The sequence below is a fragment of the Sylvia atricapilla genome, chromosome 13, assembly GCF_009819655.1.
Source record: "Sylvia atricapilla isolate bSylAtr1 chromosome 13, bSylAtr1.pri, whole genome shotgun sequence".
Classification (NCBI taxonomy): Eukaryota; Metazoa; Chordata; class Aves; order Passeriformes; family Sylviidae; genus Sylvia; species Sylvia atricapilla.
The window spans coordinates 5641498-5659477 of record NC_089152.1 but is presented as its reverse complement, the minus strand read 5'-3'; the positions used below and the strand labels follow the sequence as shown (position 1 = coordinate 5659477).

The window sequence follows — 17980 nt, the reverse complement described above, 5'->3', positions numbered from 1 at the left end:
CACCAAAGAGCTCAGTGCTGTTATTTCTTAATTCTGCATCTTCCGAGGGCTGCTGCCCCCCACACTGTGGGGCTATGATCTGTCTGTGCGTTCCCACTCCTGGAAATTGTGCTGGCTTTAAGCTGGATGCTTTGTATATGAATATAATCGTAGTTCTGAGAAATTTTTAGGGAAAGGTCTAGTCCTAACCCACTGGGAACAATGAGAAGCTGCCCTCCGACTTTCCTGGCTTTGGATCAGGCCCTTTACTATTATTCTCTCTTAGAGAAGAAGAAAAAGGGGGAAAAAAAAATTCTATTTAAGAAGTCTGCAGCTGTTTTTTTTTTTTTTTTTTACAAAAAATATATTTTTTTAACAATTATTATTCAGGAAAAGGATCAGCTGCAGACTGTATTTGAAAGCCAACAGTATTTTCCTTCTGTGAATGAAACACGCTTTATGTGTGGGATGGACCAGGTTCTATAACTCTTCCCTTTTAAAATTAAAGCAGAATAAAAACTTTCTGTAATTCTTAGCAATATGTCTGTCTCCCAGGAGCACAGTCCTTTACAGTGCTGCATAATTCCAAATAGATGCTTACACATAATTGCTTTTTCTTGAGTTTAGGTCTGTCTTCACATAACACTGATGAGAGCTTTGGATGTTTAAATATGGATTTTTCACATCCTCACAGGTGCACCAAGTCACTGAGTATTGCTCCTAGGCTGGGTTATCCTGGACTGCCATGTGTTTGCTGGGCCAGTGGGAACCAGGGAGGACAGGTTCAGATTATTTCTGACTCTGAGGTCTGCTGTAGAAATGAGTCTTTTCCTCCAGCAGCCCTTGCTGCAGGCTGGGGGGCAGCCAGAACCATCACCTTAGCTGTTACCCTTCTAATGAAATTGAACTGTTAAGAGGGAAGTTTAATTCCAACTATAACGTACAGTACAGAAAATAGTGGATATGACAGGTGAATGGCACCTCGGCTCAGTTAATTGTAGATGCTGCTATATCTCAGTTTGATTTTTCCCCATTATTTGCAGCTTGTGAAGATTTTTTTTTTTTGCAAAGTCAGTATGAATAACTAAATCCACCATCATCTAGTTAAATCCTCCCTGTGTCTTGTTTCCCCCCTTACCTGTTGTCCTGCACTGTGGTTGGTGTTAGTGAAGATGCCACCAGTTTAATATCAATAATTAGAAGTTGATTCCCTCTTCTGTTTTCCTTTGACAGATGCAAGTCTTTCTATTGCTGCCGAGTGGCACGAGCCTCACGCTCTGTCCGTGGACATCTGCTCCATAAAAACAGGGGACATTATTGCCATGGCAAATTGTGCCACTTGGATTAAAAAACGTGTTACCTGGGCAGTGCTTGGTTTTACAGAGTCTGTTCTCTGTGTGGTTTTTATCCTGAGCTGATGAATAACGTCGCTATTTTTTCACTGAAACCTCAAATTGGGTTTTAAGTAAATTGGCAAAGTGACACCAGTGATGAAATCCTGACGGGTATTTTAGCTATTGTTACTGGTTTCCTTGGAGCTCCTATCCCAGGAGTTTACGATGCTTTGGAGTTTGGGTCCTTTGAATATATTCCTAGTCACAGCATCACATTTTCTCTCTTCCACTGTGTCATTAGTTGGCCTGTAAATAGCGCTTCAATGCTGCTTCTATTTGCTCTTTTACCAAATTAAAATTTTAACAGAGTTGTTAAACAACAATTAATGCTCTTTAAGAATAAAACAACAGAGATCAAGCAAACAGTGAAGATTTTTTTTTTGTTGCCTGCTTTCAGTCAACTTTCTGGATCTGTCTGTAGATTTCCTGTAAGAATGAGCAAATTTTATATAGGTAATTAATACATGCATGTATCTGAAAAATAGATAATTACCATTAAGTGTTTTAAATTATTTTATGCAAATATAATTTAAGGTTGTGGAGTTGCATGCAGGCATTATTTTTTAATTATTTATCACAGGTACAAGTGACCCGTACGTGAAGTTTAAACTGAATGGCAAAACCCTCTACAAAAGTAAAGTAGTCTACAAGAACCTCAACCCAGTTTGGGATGAAACTGTTGTGCTGCCCATACAGACCCTCGATCAAAAACTCTGGATCAAGGTAAGTTTTGATCTCAGATTTTTGTAAGACTGGCCAATATTTTTTTAAGCAATTATTTTCAACTTTAGAAACATATTGATTTTTATTCGCTGTAGCAGCACGGCATAAAACACAATTCGGTTTAAGAGCTTCAGCGATTTCAAATTAAAAGGCACATATGTCTTTCCCAGATTTTACTTGCATGTTTTGCTTTCCGTCTGCAAAAACCCAAGTTTGAAATAAAACTCCTTGACTGGATCTGTTTAAAGCTGTGGAGCTGAATTCTGCTCTCTCTCTTTTCTCTCTCCCCGTGCTTGTGCAAACTCAGGGAAACCAGGGGCGGTTTCAGAAGCACGTTTTAGGAGTGTAATTTGGCTGGGGCTGCACAGAATTATTACCTGGGATGCAGCCGTGACAAGTAGCAAAGCCTTTTCTGGTTATGAGGAACGTTACAGTTACCAGAACCACCAGCTACCAGTTGTGAGCACTAATTGCTAAAACATCTGTAAGCAGAAGTACCTGATTTTTGTGCAGCGTTTCATTATGCTGTCGTGTGGAGTATAAAGGAGCAGGCACAATCCATAGCAGCACACATGTCTCTGTTTACATAATATTAAGAAGATACTTTCAAAATGCTGGTTAAATATTTAGCTAAAAATATAAATTAAAGCAGGGAGATGGAAAGTGATCCCTGAATTATATCTAAGCTTTGATCTTTCAAATACGGAATTGAACTGAAAGGGCTTAAAATATCTGTTCTTTCATCGCCTGGGATAAAACTGGCTTATGATGTGAAAATTGGAAATATTTGTCTTATTTTGCCACCAGGTGTACGATCGTGATTTAACCACTTCAGACTTCATGGGTTCGGCATCTGTAGCGCTCACTGAACTTGAACTCAATAGGTAACACTTCATTTAATTAAAGGTTATTTATGCAGCTTAATTGAGAAACGGAAGTAGTGAAATGCTTCTTTTCTGGCTTGGAATTTTTCTATTCTTGAAAACTGATTTTTGATAGGAGAGTGGGGATTTCAGGAGAAATCACTCGAGATAAATCTTCTGCACACATTTTTGTCCGGCGTTACGCACCGGATTCAAACCCAGCCTGGACGGAGCCCAGTTCTGGCACTAAGAATTTCTGTGTGCAGCATTGTTTAGGGAGAGCTACCCCAGGACAATTTATGGAAGAGTGGGAGAAGGTTTGGGACCTGTCCTCAGTCCCATGGGGTCCTTCTCCCTGGGGCTGAGGAGTGTTTTGCCCGGCTGCTGCCAGCGCCCCTTTTCCAGCCTCCCCCCACATCCATCCGTGCCTGCAGCAGCTGCATCTGGCCCTGATTTAGTGCCGAGGCAAGCCCTGTGCCTTTTGTCTGCTGCTGCTGCTGCTTGGGCTCAGTGTGGAGCTGGAAGCCAGGGATTCAAGTTTTAGTTGTTTCTTTTATGCTCCCTTGCTGTGCGATGACTTTTTTAGGGGGAGGAAAATGAGTTCTCCCGTGGCTGTTGTATCTGAATTTCTGGAAGCGTTAATTTGTCCATGAGATAGTGCCACCAGGTAAATACCAGCATTCCTGTTCTCAGCAAGGGAACAGAGTCATGGAGGGGGATTAAAAGCAGGCAGAATAAATATCTCTGGAGTCAAATACAAACCATTAATATTAGAAGATTCACTTGGATGAGTTTCCCCTGTCACTCTTCTGCTCTGTGTAGTGGAGGTAGTAGTAACTTAATTCAGTGTGTACCTGCATATGGAGAGTTATGAGTAGTGAGCAGTGCTGTAGGAACACTGTGCTGCATTATTAAAAGAGGGGTGTATTTTGTCAGAACCAAGAAAGAACTCTCCAGATTTCCCATTTTAACATTTAAACTCAATATTGGGAATTTCAGACAAGAAGCTGAAATTTGCACAGCTCAGCCTGACCTTTAATAATCAACCCGAGTTAACTGGAGTCAATAAATGCACAACTTTTTTTTTTTTTTTTTTTTTTTTTTTTTTTTTTTTTTTTTTCTTTTTTTTGTTGCCTTATAGAACTACTGAACAGGTTTTAAAACTGGAAGATCCCAACAGTTTAGAAGATGACATGGGAGTGATTGTATTAAACTTGAGTCTAGCAGTCAAGCAAGGAGACTTCAAGAGAAATGTAAGTGGCTTAGGAAATCAAATTTAAAGCTGGAATTTGCAGGGGGGAGAAAAGAAGAGCTGGCATAATTTGATTTACTGGGAAATGCCACCTTTATTTTCATCCTCTGAGACTCAATATTGAAATCGAGATAGAGCATAACTTTAAAAAAAATAAGCCCTGTATTTAGCTGGGTTAAAGTTGTGTAGACATTTTTAGCTGGATGCTTCTATCTTGTCACTGTGATGTGCGCTGTGGCAGTGTTCTCTGTGCTCTGGGCATGTGTCCAGTACTGCAATGGGCAGGTTGAAGAAAAGCTATTATATTTCCTTTTTTTTTATATATATATATATATATATATATATATATATATATTATTTTTTTTTAACAACAATGTAAAAACTTATCTACATGAAGCCTAAAAACTGAGCTTGGATGTTAAGACTTAAACTGCCCCAGTCCTGTGGAGGAGCATCAAGCTGAGAGGAGGAGGAGGTTGCTTGTAAAGTCCTGATCTTCCCACTGACAGTTTCTTCACTGAGTTAATTGAACTTGGCTGCTGATGGAGAAGTGTGATGATTGATGATGTCAGAAACCCAGAGAAGCTGGGCAGAAACTGAGGGCACCATAACTGAAGCTGATTAGGTTTTTTTTTAAATTTCATGTCCTGCACATGGCTTTTTTGCTTCTATTTTTTAAAGTTTTCTCCTAGTGTTTTATACGGAGTGTACAGCACACAAATATTGCTGAACTAATCCTGCTCCTGACCAGCAAGGGGTGAATACCCAAGATCAGGCAGTTACTTGGACTGTCTTAAAAACCAGACTTACTTTTAAATATGTGTAATACATTCTAAGAGAAAATATTTCTACAGGTTTTCTGCGGAGTTGAGTATGAAACTTGCTGTTTACAGCACAATTTTGAATTATAGGTATGGAACTCCAGACTGAATGGGATTATTTGTAGAAACATAAATGTTTCAAGGGGTTGGAAAGCAAAATAATGAGAAGCTAATGTGAGATATCTGCTGTTCATTATTTATTTTTCAAATAGATGCCTTTTTGAGAATTGTAAAGACTTAATTAATAACAAGGTAATGATAGAGTTATTTTTACCTCACTGTGTGATTATTTGAAAGCTTAATGGCAATATTTTAGATAATGGTGTATTTATATGTCTATATTATGAGATGGCTTTTATTTGGAATGTGAACTCCCCTCTAACTTGTACAACAGCATTGTTGGCATGTGTTACTGAATTGCAGGAAGGAGTCAAGCAAAAATGTAAAGTTACTTTAGCAAAAAAAGTTAATTTAGTCATAAGAACCTCAGAAATTCCAGGATTTTTAGTAAGGCCTGGGCTAAAGTGGACCTAGCCAGTGAAACAAAGCTTATTGGTTTAAATAGCAGCTTTTGGTACTCTTGGGTGCTTAGTTAACATTCAGAGTGCAGATGATAGAAGAGCTGGTGCACACTGTAATTTTTTTTAAAGACAATGTTTTAAGCCCTCATATTTCAAATGCAGATTGCTCAGCCATTTCCAAAGGAGTCAGAACAGTGAAATAGCTCTGTCCACATTAGCACTTAACAGCAAGATGATTTTTTCCCCCCTTTTTAAATTAGCTTACTGTAGAACCAGATGGCACCAAAAGTATAAGCCATGTTTCTTACTAATGGCTCTGGGTCCCTTCACTTTTTATTCTCAATTACTTTTTTTTTTATTGCCTCTTTTTTGGTGCAATGCAGGTATTTTGAGTTTGTTGATTGTTATGTTCCATGTGGCAGGGAAGGTAGATGGAGATGGAGTTGTAGATTTAGCCCCCTATTTTGTAATAGGCTTTTCTAACTCATTTGACAAGCTGCTGTTTGAATTATTTTACTAAACACTTTCCCCATTTTACTCCTTACCTGTTTCCTTTCCCTGGATTCTCTTTGGTACAATAATTGGGACTCATGAACAGAGATGGTCAAGTCGAAAGAAACGAACTTCATCCAAGGTAATCCACTTTTTTTTTTTCCACTTAAAGAAAATGAAGGTCCCCTCCCAAAATCTGTGCCTTCCTCTGAAACAGGCTAAACAAAGGAAAACTCAGAAGTGTAGAGGCAACCTGTCACAATGTGATGGCTGTGATAACCTCTGCTCTTTTGATTTTCCTATTCATTGTGATGGGAATTTGCTGTTGTTTTCTAATTGTAGGTGCCATGGTATTGTCTAGTGGCAAGTGAACATAAGACCCCACTCACAAAGAGCTGTAGAAAGAGAGACAGATTTTCTGTCCGAAGGAAAGGAGTGTAAATTCAACCAAAATGAAAGGAGCTGTGGAGGGTTTGAGTTGTTTCAGAACACCTGGACAGTGTTGGTGCAGGGGTTGTTGAACGAGGCTCTCCTGGATCCCCGTTTGTCTTTGGGGCTGCCTCTCACCATGGGTGGAATTTTGTGAGGCAGTATTTCTTTTGGTTGCCCCCGTGGGTTTTGAAATTCCTTTTGTTCTTGGGATGGAGGCTGAGCAGGGAGTTTTCATTACCTCCATTGTAACAGGATTTCCAAGATTTGTGTGTTGCCACATGTCTGTATAACTTGCTTCCCTTGGTCTCCTGTAGGATCCCTGCAGGCTTCCATTACTTTTATATTCCTGTATCATTTTTTGCATTAGATTTTAACTTGTTCAGGAAACAGACTGTGGCTTTTTATGTGTTCTGTAAAGCTTTAATTTGCTATTGAGTAAATAACAATGATACAGACACTGCAAGCCCCAGTACCCAGCTTGAGAGCTGTACAGTCTGAGTCTCTGAAAAGCAGAATTTGGCTCTTAAGATGAGTGTGTTCTCATGATATTTTCCCTCTGTAACTATCGGTTTGTGCCTAAATAAATTGAATCATTAACCTCCTCTTGTTTTATTCATTACAACCGTGGTGTGCTGTGTAGAGGAGCCAACCATCTCAGGTATTGTGCCAGCAAGAATGTTTTTGTCAATAGAAGAAGAAGTGCAAAGTACAGCCTTTGGAGCCCTGATTGCAGGGATATTGCAGTGCTTGGAGCAGAGAGCTGCCAGGAATCCCTGAATGCCACTTGGTAGAAAGTGGTGGAATAACTGAAGAGCTCATCACTTTAGTTTTTAACTAAAGCTCTGGAAATTACTGTGCCCTGGCTCGGTTAGTGTTGCTTGATCCCCATCTTTCTCACACAGCTGCTGCTGGATGCTGGTTGGCTTTGGGACATGGGAAAGGGAGTCAGGTTTCTAAACCTGGGTTCTTTTTCTTCAGAATAGTCAAAACTCTGCCTTGGTTGCTGTCACTGGGAGTTTTGAGATGATTTCATTTCCGTTGGTTTAGGGATTTTTTTGTTTGGTTTTTCTTTTTTTGCTTTTACCCAATATCTCATTGCATTTTGTATAGTTTTTTTACATGCATATTTTTGGACCTTTAGCTGTCAGTCCTTCAGCTCTCAAGACTCTGTCTTGTGCCTTAACACCTTTGAAAACAAAAGTAGGAGATGCTGAAGCGTGGTGCTGATTTAGGAGACATAAAAGTATTGTTTAAAAGGAAGAAAAGCTCCAACCCCGTGCTCTGTTCTGTTCCAGTCACTAGAGGGTAGGAGAGCTTCAGCTCTTCCTAGGGAAGACACAGTTCATGCTCCAGTGTGATCTCTAAAGAAAACCTCTGTGACCATCCAAAGGCAGTAAAAAATATTTCCCAGCATGCGCCGGAAAAAATCTGACAAAGCAGTATTTCCTGGTTTATTGATTCTGCTACTGCACTAAAACACCAGTACTGTACATCAATAACCATCTTTAGTTAGGAAACTCTGCTCTGTGGAAGCAGTACTAGCAGTTTGTGGCAGAACATAAAGGCTAGGAAGAAAAATTGTGTGCATGGGGAATATAGGTGTCTAGGGAAGGCACAAGAGGTTAGGGGAGAATAGCCAGAGAGTATGATGGGGTAGAAAACAATGTTGCTGGACGAGATAAAGATACAGGGATAAGGAGGGCAGGGGAAATGGAGAGAGCTCTGTAATGGATACGCAAGCTTGTCTGTTTTTTGGCTCCTGAGCTGACTCTGGTGTGGTGTTGCAGGGGGAAAACACAGTGTACCTTCCATTTGAGCAGCTGAACTGAGACATCTAAATTTCCTCTCTCCAGGTTTAGGCAAATAAAAGTTTTCTATTTGAAATAGTTTTCCTGGATTTTTTTTTTTTTTTAATGTACTGAACTGCAGCTGACCCCTATTGTAATATTTAGCTTTTCCTCTTCTATAAATACAGGGAAAATGACTTATTTTAAGGATGGACAAAATGAATATAACTCTCACAGCTGTTTTTTAATCTGTATTGCCTACATGAAAGAAATCTGATTATCCTCTAATTTGACCATTTTATGTTGTCTTAATGCAGATTTGGCACATCAGTGTCCTAAATGAGTCTTTTCACATTAATCACAAGATTCTTGCTGACTTCCCAAATTTACCCCAAATGTTGATGGCACTGGTACCTGTTGCAGCCCCATGTCAGACTGGCAGCAGGGCTCGTGTGGGCTGTTGTGGATACTGTACTCTCTTCATGTGTGTTCTCTGAGCTCCTTTGCTTTTTGAAGAAAGAGCTGCATTTCAGGCAACACCAAAAACTGTTCCAGCACAAGATTTCCAGCTCAGCTCCAGTAGCCTCATGGTCATTACAGGGAGTATGCAGGAAGGATTCCAGCAACTCAGTATGGTCTTTTAAATCATTTTGGAGCAAGAGCTGTTGAACTGCATGATTTAGGTATCTCTTGATTATTACGCAGTTTATATTTTTCACTGCTGCTGGAAGGGAATCATTGCATATTTGTGCAGATTCCCAAGACATGGGCAGCACATTCAGATCCCTCATTTTTCATGAGAGCTGAGAACAGCATTGTCCTCGGTGGGGGCTGTTTTCAAAAGTGTGGCTTTCTTCTTTTCCTCCTGGAGGGTGACATTGCAAAGGAAAAAGGATGCTGTTGGGCAGCATGAATATATTCACTCATATCTGGGTATTGACAAGCTCTCCCCTCTGTTCTGCCTTCCTTTCTGGGGCACAGAGGGAGTTGGTAGCTCTCAGCTGGGGAGAGCATGCTGATGCTCAGTACCCTTGTTTGTCCCGGGTGGCTTGAGTCTCACCCCGAGTGCCCTGCACGCTATTTCCAGCATTTGCACAGCTGAATAACCTTTAAGTGTTGAACATCCAGAAGGCAGATAAGCAGGTCTGCTTGGGGTGGATTGACCTGCAGCAGTTCAGTCCTGAAACAAAAGCGACGGAATTGCCACCTTGATAGCCTAAGCTGATTGAATAAATTGGCTGAAAGGCTGACCAGACCCCAAAGGCTCCTCGAGCAGGGGAAAATCCCTCACTCTCCTTTCATTTTTATTTTTTTTGTTTTTTGTTTTCCTGTGTGGGCTGTTAGGTTTGATTTTTGTCTGCCTAGTTGTGTTTGGCTCTCTCCCCCAATCCCCCGTGGGCAGCAGGGACAGGGTCACGCATCGTCGTGGTGCCAATCTCGTGTTGGTTCACTTGCCTTTCCCACTGCCCTCTCCTCTTTCCCAAGGGGGAATCTGCCTCTGCAAAATAAAAAAAAAAAAAAAAAAAAAAAAGAAAAGGGTTTCTCTGCCTAATGAGGAGAAGTCCAAAGAGTCCTCCTATTTGTGTGGTGTTGTTGTCTCAAATGGTGAATTACGTGGCCCAGTTTTGACGTTGACCTCTTCACAGGGATTGCAGCAGGCTCTCTGTTGTCCTGTCTCATCCTTTTAAATGAAAGATGGGAGAGATGGGCTCGCTTCACACTTGGCCACCTCGCCGTGTCATTTAAATGTGCAATTTTTCTGCATCTCTTTATTGCTTCAAAAACAAGTTTGAACTTGGGGCATGTATGTGTGTGTGTCAGGAAGAGAGACAGATTTGAAAGCAGCCCTGATGCACCAGAGGGGATTTGCTGGGTGCCTATAGAGGGAGATTATAGACAAATGGAGTTATCAGGGAGACTGGAGCTCCTAAAGGATTTTGTGAAGCTGGGTCAATGAGCCGGTTCTTTCCCCTCCAAAGCTCTGTCATTCTTGTTCAGCTCCTGCATTTGGCTCTGAAGGCAGAATATAGCCCACCTGCTCGTTCTTCTTTTTTTAAACCAGAAAGTGATGAAAAATTGAAAGTTGATGTGAGAAACTTTTATATTAATTTTGAAACCAGGAACAAGATTTTGAGAGTGGTGAGCATTGATTTTTAATTTTTCTGTTCATAGCTGTGGGATGTTCTTCAGGCAAATGTCCTTTCTAAGGAACTGGGAGAAAAACCATCTTCTGGTCCTTTTGTAGCAGGGTCCTGCTCTATGACCAGGCCATACTTTTGCTTCAGAGATTAAACATTACTTATCTGATGAGTTAAACTTCCAAAATCTGCAGTGGACATGGGTTCTTAGACTTAAAAAACATCTAGTTAGTTTTAAGGAATAAGGATGTCTGGCTATTTTTGCACTTATTCACTGTTTTTCTGTTTTTCTTTTGTTTTTCTGGCTGCCTTGTTTGAGGGATGTCTTTAGTTCCAGTTTTTATCCATTTTACAGCAGTGAACTGCTCATAAAGGTGACCTCTATGATGTTACTGCTTATTTGCACACAGAGCCCAGCCAAAATCAGAGCTCTGTCTAGTGACAACCCTCAAATTCTGGTCTCAAGGCTACCTTGATTTCAGAAATGATGAGGGGAAGGAATAAGCAAGCTTGTCCAATGCCTTGCGCTTGGGACATGTGCCAGCTTCCATCATAAATCATGTGTTTCTTCATTTCCAGCCCTGTAGCTTGATTCCAGGTTCAGCCAACTTTGCTGTACCTCGACAAGGCACCTTTCCTTGGGTCTGGGCTGTAGCCAGAGTGTGAGCAGAGAGCTTACAGGAAAATATAGCAGGAGGGGCCTGGAGGACCTGGCACCCAGTGTGGGAGCCCAGCTGGAAAGGGCTCAGGTTCAGCTGGGGAGGAGCTGCAGTACCCAAGTGTGGAGGCATCACTAGCCTGGGAGGTAACAGCAAAAAAAAGAGCGGAATAGATAAAAAAATAGATCAAACACTTCAAAATTGTCACTGATCAAACAGTTACATCCTCATTTTCTGGCCAGTATGGACCAGGGCTTTGGCTTTTCTGGTCTCTTCGTGAGGGCAGGTTAGGGTAGTGGTGGGTAGAGGCAAGGGAGAGTGGTTGGGGTGTTTTTTTCAGTGCTTGTTTTGCCCGAGTAACTTTGTTGGACTAAGGGCTCTGCTCCTCTGTGCTCTGCTCTGCAATTGTTTTGCCAACTCAGAGGGAGGCCGTGAAGTTTAATCAATTAGCTCTGTGTAAATCAGTTTGAAAAGAGTAGGTGTGGGGTATCAGAGAGGAGGTAAGACGTCTAAAATAAATAAGGCAGTATCATTTTCTTGTCACCTGGGAGGCATTTTCCATAGTGCAGACTTCCCTAGGCAGCACTAAAGTTGACTCATTGAAGGCCTGGGTCTGTGGGTCTACCACACATCTGATTTTCCCCAGACGTGCTTCCTTCCAGAAACTGTGAGTGGAATCTGAGACACTGCCTGTTTCACTGGGATTTCCATCAGGGTGGTCAGAGGAACAGCCTGCCAAATACCTGGGGAGGCTGGAGAGGTGGCCACAGAGCGAGTACACAGGGGCTCTTTGGTGCTGTGAGGCACAGGAAATGTGCCAGACCTGCTGAGCAGGCTCTGTGGGGGCGACCTGGGCATGTGCAGGAAATCCAAAGCATTCCTCATGTGCTGCGAGTCTCGCAGGGGTGTAAGGCAGGCAAGCAGCTCATTTTGGAGAGAACCCTGTGCCAGTGGCAGGGCTGGGCTGGGCTGGGGGAGGTGGGAAGCTCTGGAGGAAGAATGTGTGGAGCTGCTGCAGGTCAGCACCGTGCCCTAAACCAGTTGCAAACATCTTGGCTCCACTCTGCAGTGGGATGCTCTCAAGTGATGCTGGATCTCCTCCAGGGCCTGTTAGCTGGGGACCAGCACACTCCTCTTCTGAGAGGAGCATAGGGCGCTTCTGCAGCTGCACAGCCAGAGAAGGGGGTGCACAGGGCTCTTTGCTTGGGGCCACCTGTTTTGGGAGGTCAAGGTTGGTGCGTTGCAATGTGTGCCAGTAATGCTGGGTGCAGGTGCTGATTTTTCCTGGGGCTGTGTGGGATCCAGGCTGGTTTGGGTACCTCCCAACAGTCTTTTGAACTGTCGAGTCAGCAGCTACAAGGGTGGGGTTATGTGTGCTGTAGGGCTGGGGTAGGAAGGCCCCCAAAGGTGAGTGACTCCCTAAAACACTGGCCTGGATGAAAAAAAAGAAAAGAATCCAAGTTTGATTTGAAAACTGAGTGATAACAACTGTCTTTTGTGTTCAGCCTGGAAGCTTTGAAGAGAGCTGGATGCTTTGTTTTTAAAAGAAATTGTAATGTGGATAATAAACTTCATCTGGGTTTTTTTTGTTTTGTTTTGATTTTTTTTTTTTTTTGTGAACTAACATCAAATACCTCTTCCTCCTCCGAGGAAGGAGCAGGAGGGGGAGGGAAAATCCTTGCTCCTAAAGCAGCGAGCACATCACATCAAACATGACTATGTTAAATACTAAAATGTTCAAAGTACAAGCGAGATAGATAAAGGCTTTGATGGGAAGTGGATATTTCCCAGGGACATTACAAGCAATAATCCAGATGTTATGGTGTAATGCAATGAGTGTCCATGGATAGATGGGGAGCTCAAGCCAAGCAGCGCCTGCTGTAGGCCTTAGCCCTCCACTCCCATGCTGTTACGCCATATGGAAGCAATCTCCAGGCCCCCTTAATAGCCAGCTTTGGATTCCATTTTCACAGGGCTCATAGAGCTAAGTGGAGCTGTTTTATGGACAAGTTAGATAGAAGCCTTTCCAAGATAAACATCCAATTCGAAATTAGGACATACCAAGCTGCAAAATTATTTTAGGGCATATTTCATGGAAGCACTGCCATTTTTCTAAGGCGATTGCCAGACTGTAGAATGCCCTTTGATCCCTTGTGGACATTACTCCCTTTTTTATAAAAAGGATTTTGAAATAGTTGCAGTGTTTAGGGAGGAGTATATCTGCTGGGACTTTGAAGTATGTCCATGGGAACAGTCATGCTTTAGCTTTTTGGCCCAAAAGACTAACTTTAAAAAAAAAAGAGAGAAAAGAAATTACTTTGCAGCTGGATTTATGAATCAAAATCTCGTTTTCTTTTTAAAGGTAGGAATTTTTACCCATTGCGCCAGGAAAGCCAAACGGGGTGTTTAAATAGAAGTATATTAATATGCTTGTGGGATTCAGAATTCGGTATTTTAACCAGTAAAAAGCAAGTAAAAATTTTGTGAGTTCACCACCTATGATTTAAGAATTTTGTTGCCGGGTAATTGATCCATAAAAAGTAATCTTCAGACATCAGGTGCTTTTGCAATCGTTTTATTTAGCAACAACATTTCTTACTTGCTTTTAAAGCTAGCACGTCCTGTTTTAAAGTGACTTGTGAAATCTTCTCCTCCGTCTTGCTCCCACCTGTACATGACATGATTGAAGCTCCAAAGTGTAGCGAGTTAAAAGTTGCTTCAGGAGAATAAAATATGGCAGGATTTTTACTGCGGGAAGAAGAGTGTAGCCTTGAGTTTTAATGTTTCCAGCTCACTCCCCCCAAATAAAGGCCTATTTAATCATCCTCTGTCCAATAAAATATTGCCAGTTAGCAAACTGTTAGCGCAGCCGTGCTGTGCGAGATGAAGCTGCGAAGGTAACAAATGTGGCTACCAGGTAACCATAACTCCAGATAAAGAGCCTGGTGGTGTCAGTGTTTTTTCAGCAGGCATCAGTATTTTTGATTCGTGGGCTCAGTTTCTGGAAGCAGGAGCAGCAAAGGCAGTGGGCAAAGAGCTGAGGCGAGTGATGGAGGAGGTGGAAGATGCTGCTCAGCCTTTCACCTGGCCGTGGGCTTTGTGGTGCTGGGCTGCCTCCCCAGAAAGGACAGACCCACGTTTTATAGACGTAGCTGGAGATGTTTTAAGAGTTTACTTCAGTTTCTCCCCTGTTCTGTTCCCCATTGCTCTCCTGTGCCTTTCCCAGAGCCAAGGTACCAGATTGCTTTCAGTGCTTGAGATGTGGTCTTGCCAGAGCTCAGCCGGGGTAGCTGAAGGAGACTTCTCTGGAGGTTTAAGCAAACCCTGCTGATTTTGCTGTGACATTGAGCACTGTCCCTTCACAGGGACTGTAGTACAGTCAGGGAGAAAATCCACACCATGCTACTGCCTTCCATTGCCTGCTTACCCTTAGGGAAGCATGGTGTCTCTCCCACTGCTGGTGTGCTTTCATAGCATGGTTAGTGTGAGCATGAAAATGTGTCTGGGTGTTGAAACATTCCGTGTTGCTGCCTTGCTTTTCAGTCGAGTTTCACGCGGAGCGTACGGCTCTCGGAGTCTCTGCGCAAGAACCAGCTGTGGAACGGGCTGGTCACCATCACCCTCTTGGAGGGCAAGAACATGCCCAGAGGGGGCTTGGCAGAGATTTTTATTCTCCTCAAACTGGGAGATCAAAGATACAAGAGCAAGGTAAGTATTAAGGATTTCCTTCAGCTGTCTGAAGTGCTTGGTGTTTCTTTCAGTGGTGTTGCTACCTCGGATGGAACTGTTCTTGATACTCTTTTAGATAAGTGAGTTCAAAACCAGGAGACCACACCAGAAGCTCTGTTTTCATGCCAGTAGAGAAAGAGCAAGTCAGGAATATTGTGTGTTATCAATGTTTTGTGCATTTAACACACTCATCATGTTGATGGATGTTTGACATTAATATGAAATGAAATAAAGCTACATGCATCACACATGTGTTTTGTTCTCTGCCAATACAGAAGTTGGGCTTGCAGTGTTAGATCTGCTGGAAAAGTAGACCTGAAATGGTTTCCCGTGCGGGGGAATTATCATTCTTTTAAAGTACTTTCCTTGAAAAATATATTACATGCTGCAGAACCTGCCCCCCAAACAGATAAAATGTTCCATGGTTTTGATATTAATTTTTATTCTTCTAGGCTGTGTTTATCTGTATACTGTTCAGTTATATAAGAATCTAAGAAATGAACAGGGTTCCCAAAGATACACATTTCATCTGGAAAGTTTTAATAAGAAGAAAGGCTATAATTAAAATAATACTCTTTTGAGAGAGCAAGAGCTCTGCATGTCATGAACTGGAAGTGCAGAGGAGGAGAAAACAAACCTCCTCTTGTACAAAATGTACAGAGCAAGTTCACAGAACATAACATTTGGATGTAGGCGCATCTGAAACCTGCACTCTGTCCCTCACATCAGACCTCAAACCAAGGTCATGATATGTTTCTTATTTAGAAAAGTAGTTTAAAAAAATAACAAATTGTTTGGTTACTTTAGAATAAATAGATGTTATTCCCATTACATCCCTTTTTATGTGTCTCTTTAATGGTCTATAGATGGGTTGTGCAAGGCTGAGCTGTTGGCTTAACACAGAAGCGTGAAAAAATACTGCTTTGGGTTCTGTAATTCACTCAAACCTGTTTCCAGGTGATTGTCCTCAAAAGGGTTATTCCTGATGTCGTCTAGTGTGTGATAGTGAATGATGACCACAGACCACTGGAGAATTGGAGATGGTGGGAATCTGCCTTGTATTTCTAAATTTTTCCAGCCATTCATTCAGATAAAAACTGTATATTTATTGTTATTGAGAGGGAGGAAAGAGAATATTTAGGAAGATGAGACTATGTGTGGTGGACTGGGGAGCTTTGGTTGGAATGATGTTAGTAGTTGATGCTCCAACATCCAGCCTTGTTCTGTAGATTTGATTTCTTTTTTTCTTTTTGATTTACTGTGAAAATAAGTGCTGTTTAAGAAAAGTAAATATTATAACTGCATGTTTTCTAGAGACTGTGTAAGAGTGCAAATCCTCAGTGGAGGGAACAGTTTGATTTTCACTACTTCTCTGACAGGAAGGATATATTGGACATTGAGGTGTGGAGAAAGGATTACAAAAAGCACGAAGAGCGTTTGGGAACGTAAGTTGGGTTTGAGTTAGATTTTATTTTTTGGGGGGGAGGGAGAATGGGTAAGTACAAAAAATGAAGTGGGGTGTTTTTTTTTTTTTTTTTTTTTTTTTTTTTTTTTTTTTTTTTTTTTTTTTTTACTAATTAATTTGCTCTCCTTACCAGCATCATAATTATTTTTCTGTCCTTATTCCAGTCATGTCCAGGTTATGTTTACATTATGTTTATTAAAACCCATTAATGGGTAATTGATTGTCCAGAATCTGAATGCAGAGACACCCAAGCTGCCTCTAAAACCCCAAATATCGTGGGAGCTCAGTGGCATCAAGAAGCAGGATTTTTCCATATTTTTGTGGTGATATTGCTCCACATCTTTATATGCTCTGCTGCTGGCAGCCCAGGGATTTTGTGCTCCTTTTGAGAATAGCATCCTTTTTTTAATCTGTTTGCAGTCTGATGTTGTGTTCTTCTAAGATTCTTTAATTCCATTTCCTCTCTACAAATTTGTACAGTGTTGTTTTCTTAGTGGTACCTCTCTCTTCTTTCCTTGCTTTGGCTTTCAGCATTGTCCTGGGTACCTGCAGCAGCACCAAGAACCATTCACTTTGCTGGACACTCTCTTTGGTCTGTCCATGCTCATCTGCTGGAAGGATCATTGCCACAACTCTAAATTTCCTGCAGTTGTTTGCTGCTCTCACCTGGCCAGGGTTTCACAATGTGCTGACTAAATAACAGTAACTCATAAGAACATTCTCTTACTTCAGGCATTCAAATAGTTTGAGACTATTCACTGAGAAGAACAATGCCCTTTGGCTCTGCAAATGTTTGTGGTTTTGCAGAGCAGGAAATTCTTTCTGGCTGAGTGCTGTTGCTCATCACATGGAGAAGTGGCTGAAGATGAATCTGTTCCTTCCATTCTCACAGCTACTTCCATTACTTCTGATATTCTGTTTAGAGTTAAGAAATAAAGCAGTGTTTGCAGTTTGCCTCAGGTCAATCTCTGATGCTGGAGGAATCCTTAGGTTTTTCCTTTAAATTTTACTCTAGGCTTCCTCCCTACTTTTTTCCTTACTGGTTTCTGGCGGGTGGTGTTTAGTGTGGCAAAAACTATCAGTGAAATGCTTATTCTGTTCAGCACTGGTGAGGTCTGTGTGGTGGATTTACCTTAAAGTAAAGGTGGATCTTCCAGGGTAAATCCCTGGAAGTGTTCAAGGCCAGGTTGGATGAGCAGCCTGGTGTAGTGAAGGTGTCCTTGTCTGTGGCAGAGGGGTTGGAACAAGATGATCTTTAAAATCCCTTCCAATCCAAACAATTCTATGATTCTATGTTTAAATATTTATTTTTGATGTCTATGTGGAGAAAAAAAAATTTTGCTTTTGTTGTCTTAAGCACAGCAAATTGGCTGTAGCATCAAAACAGGAAAAAATACACTAGATTTTGAAGAGCAATTGCAAGAATAGGTAAACACCAAGTGCATAACAACAGGTATTGTTTTTACAGTGTAGAAACTTTTTTACACCCTATAAATAATATTTTATGAAGGGTTCAAATGCAGTCTAATCTGGAAAAGGATTCTGTTGGAAAAACAGCATTATGAGGTGCCATGTTTATTGTCTCCATGATTTCCAAGTTCAGTTTTGAGATTTCTGGATTTCACAACATCATTGTAAGAAATATTCTTTAGTAAAATGTTTGTGGGTTATATTCGGTCATTATACACAGCAGTGCAGCCAACTGCCCTCAAGTAATTTGCATGG

General features: G+C 41.5%; 1 protein-coding gene across 1 annotated transcript in view; it reads left to right on the top strand.

Annotated features, from left to right (window-relative positions):
- The window catches only part of MCTP2 (multiple C2 and transmembrane domain containing 2), a 100929-nt gene that overhangs the window by 16019 nt on the left and 66930 nt on the right, over window positions 1–17980 (top strand). Inside the window, exons 4-9 of the mRNA XM_066328277.1 lie at window positions 1954–2096; window positions 2904–2980; window positions 4101–4212; window positions 6152–6187; window positions 14605–14769; window positions 16105–16235. Coding sequence (XP_066184374.1) covers window positions 1954–2096; window positions 2904–2980; window positions 4101–4212; window positions 6152–6187; window positions 14605–14769; window positions 16105–16235 — 664 coding nt within the window. The remainder of the gene's footprint in view (window positions 1–1953; window positions 2097–2903; window positions 2981–4100; window positions 4213–6151; window positions 6188–14604; window positions 14770–16104; window positions 16236–17980) is intronic.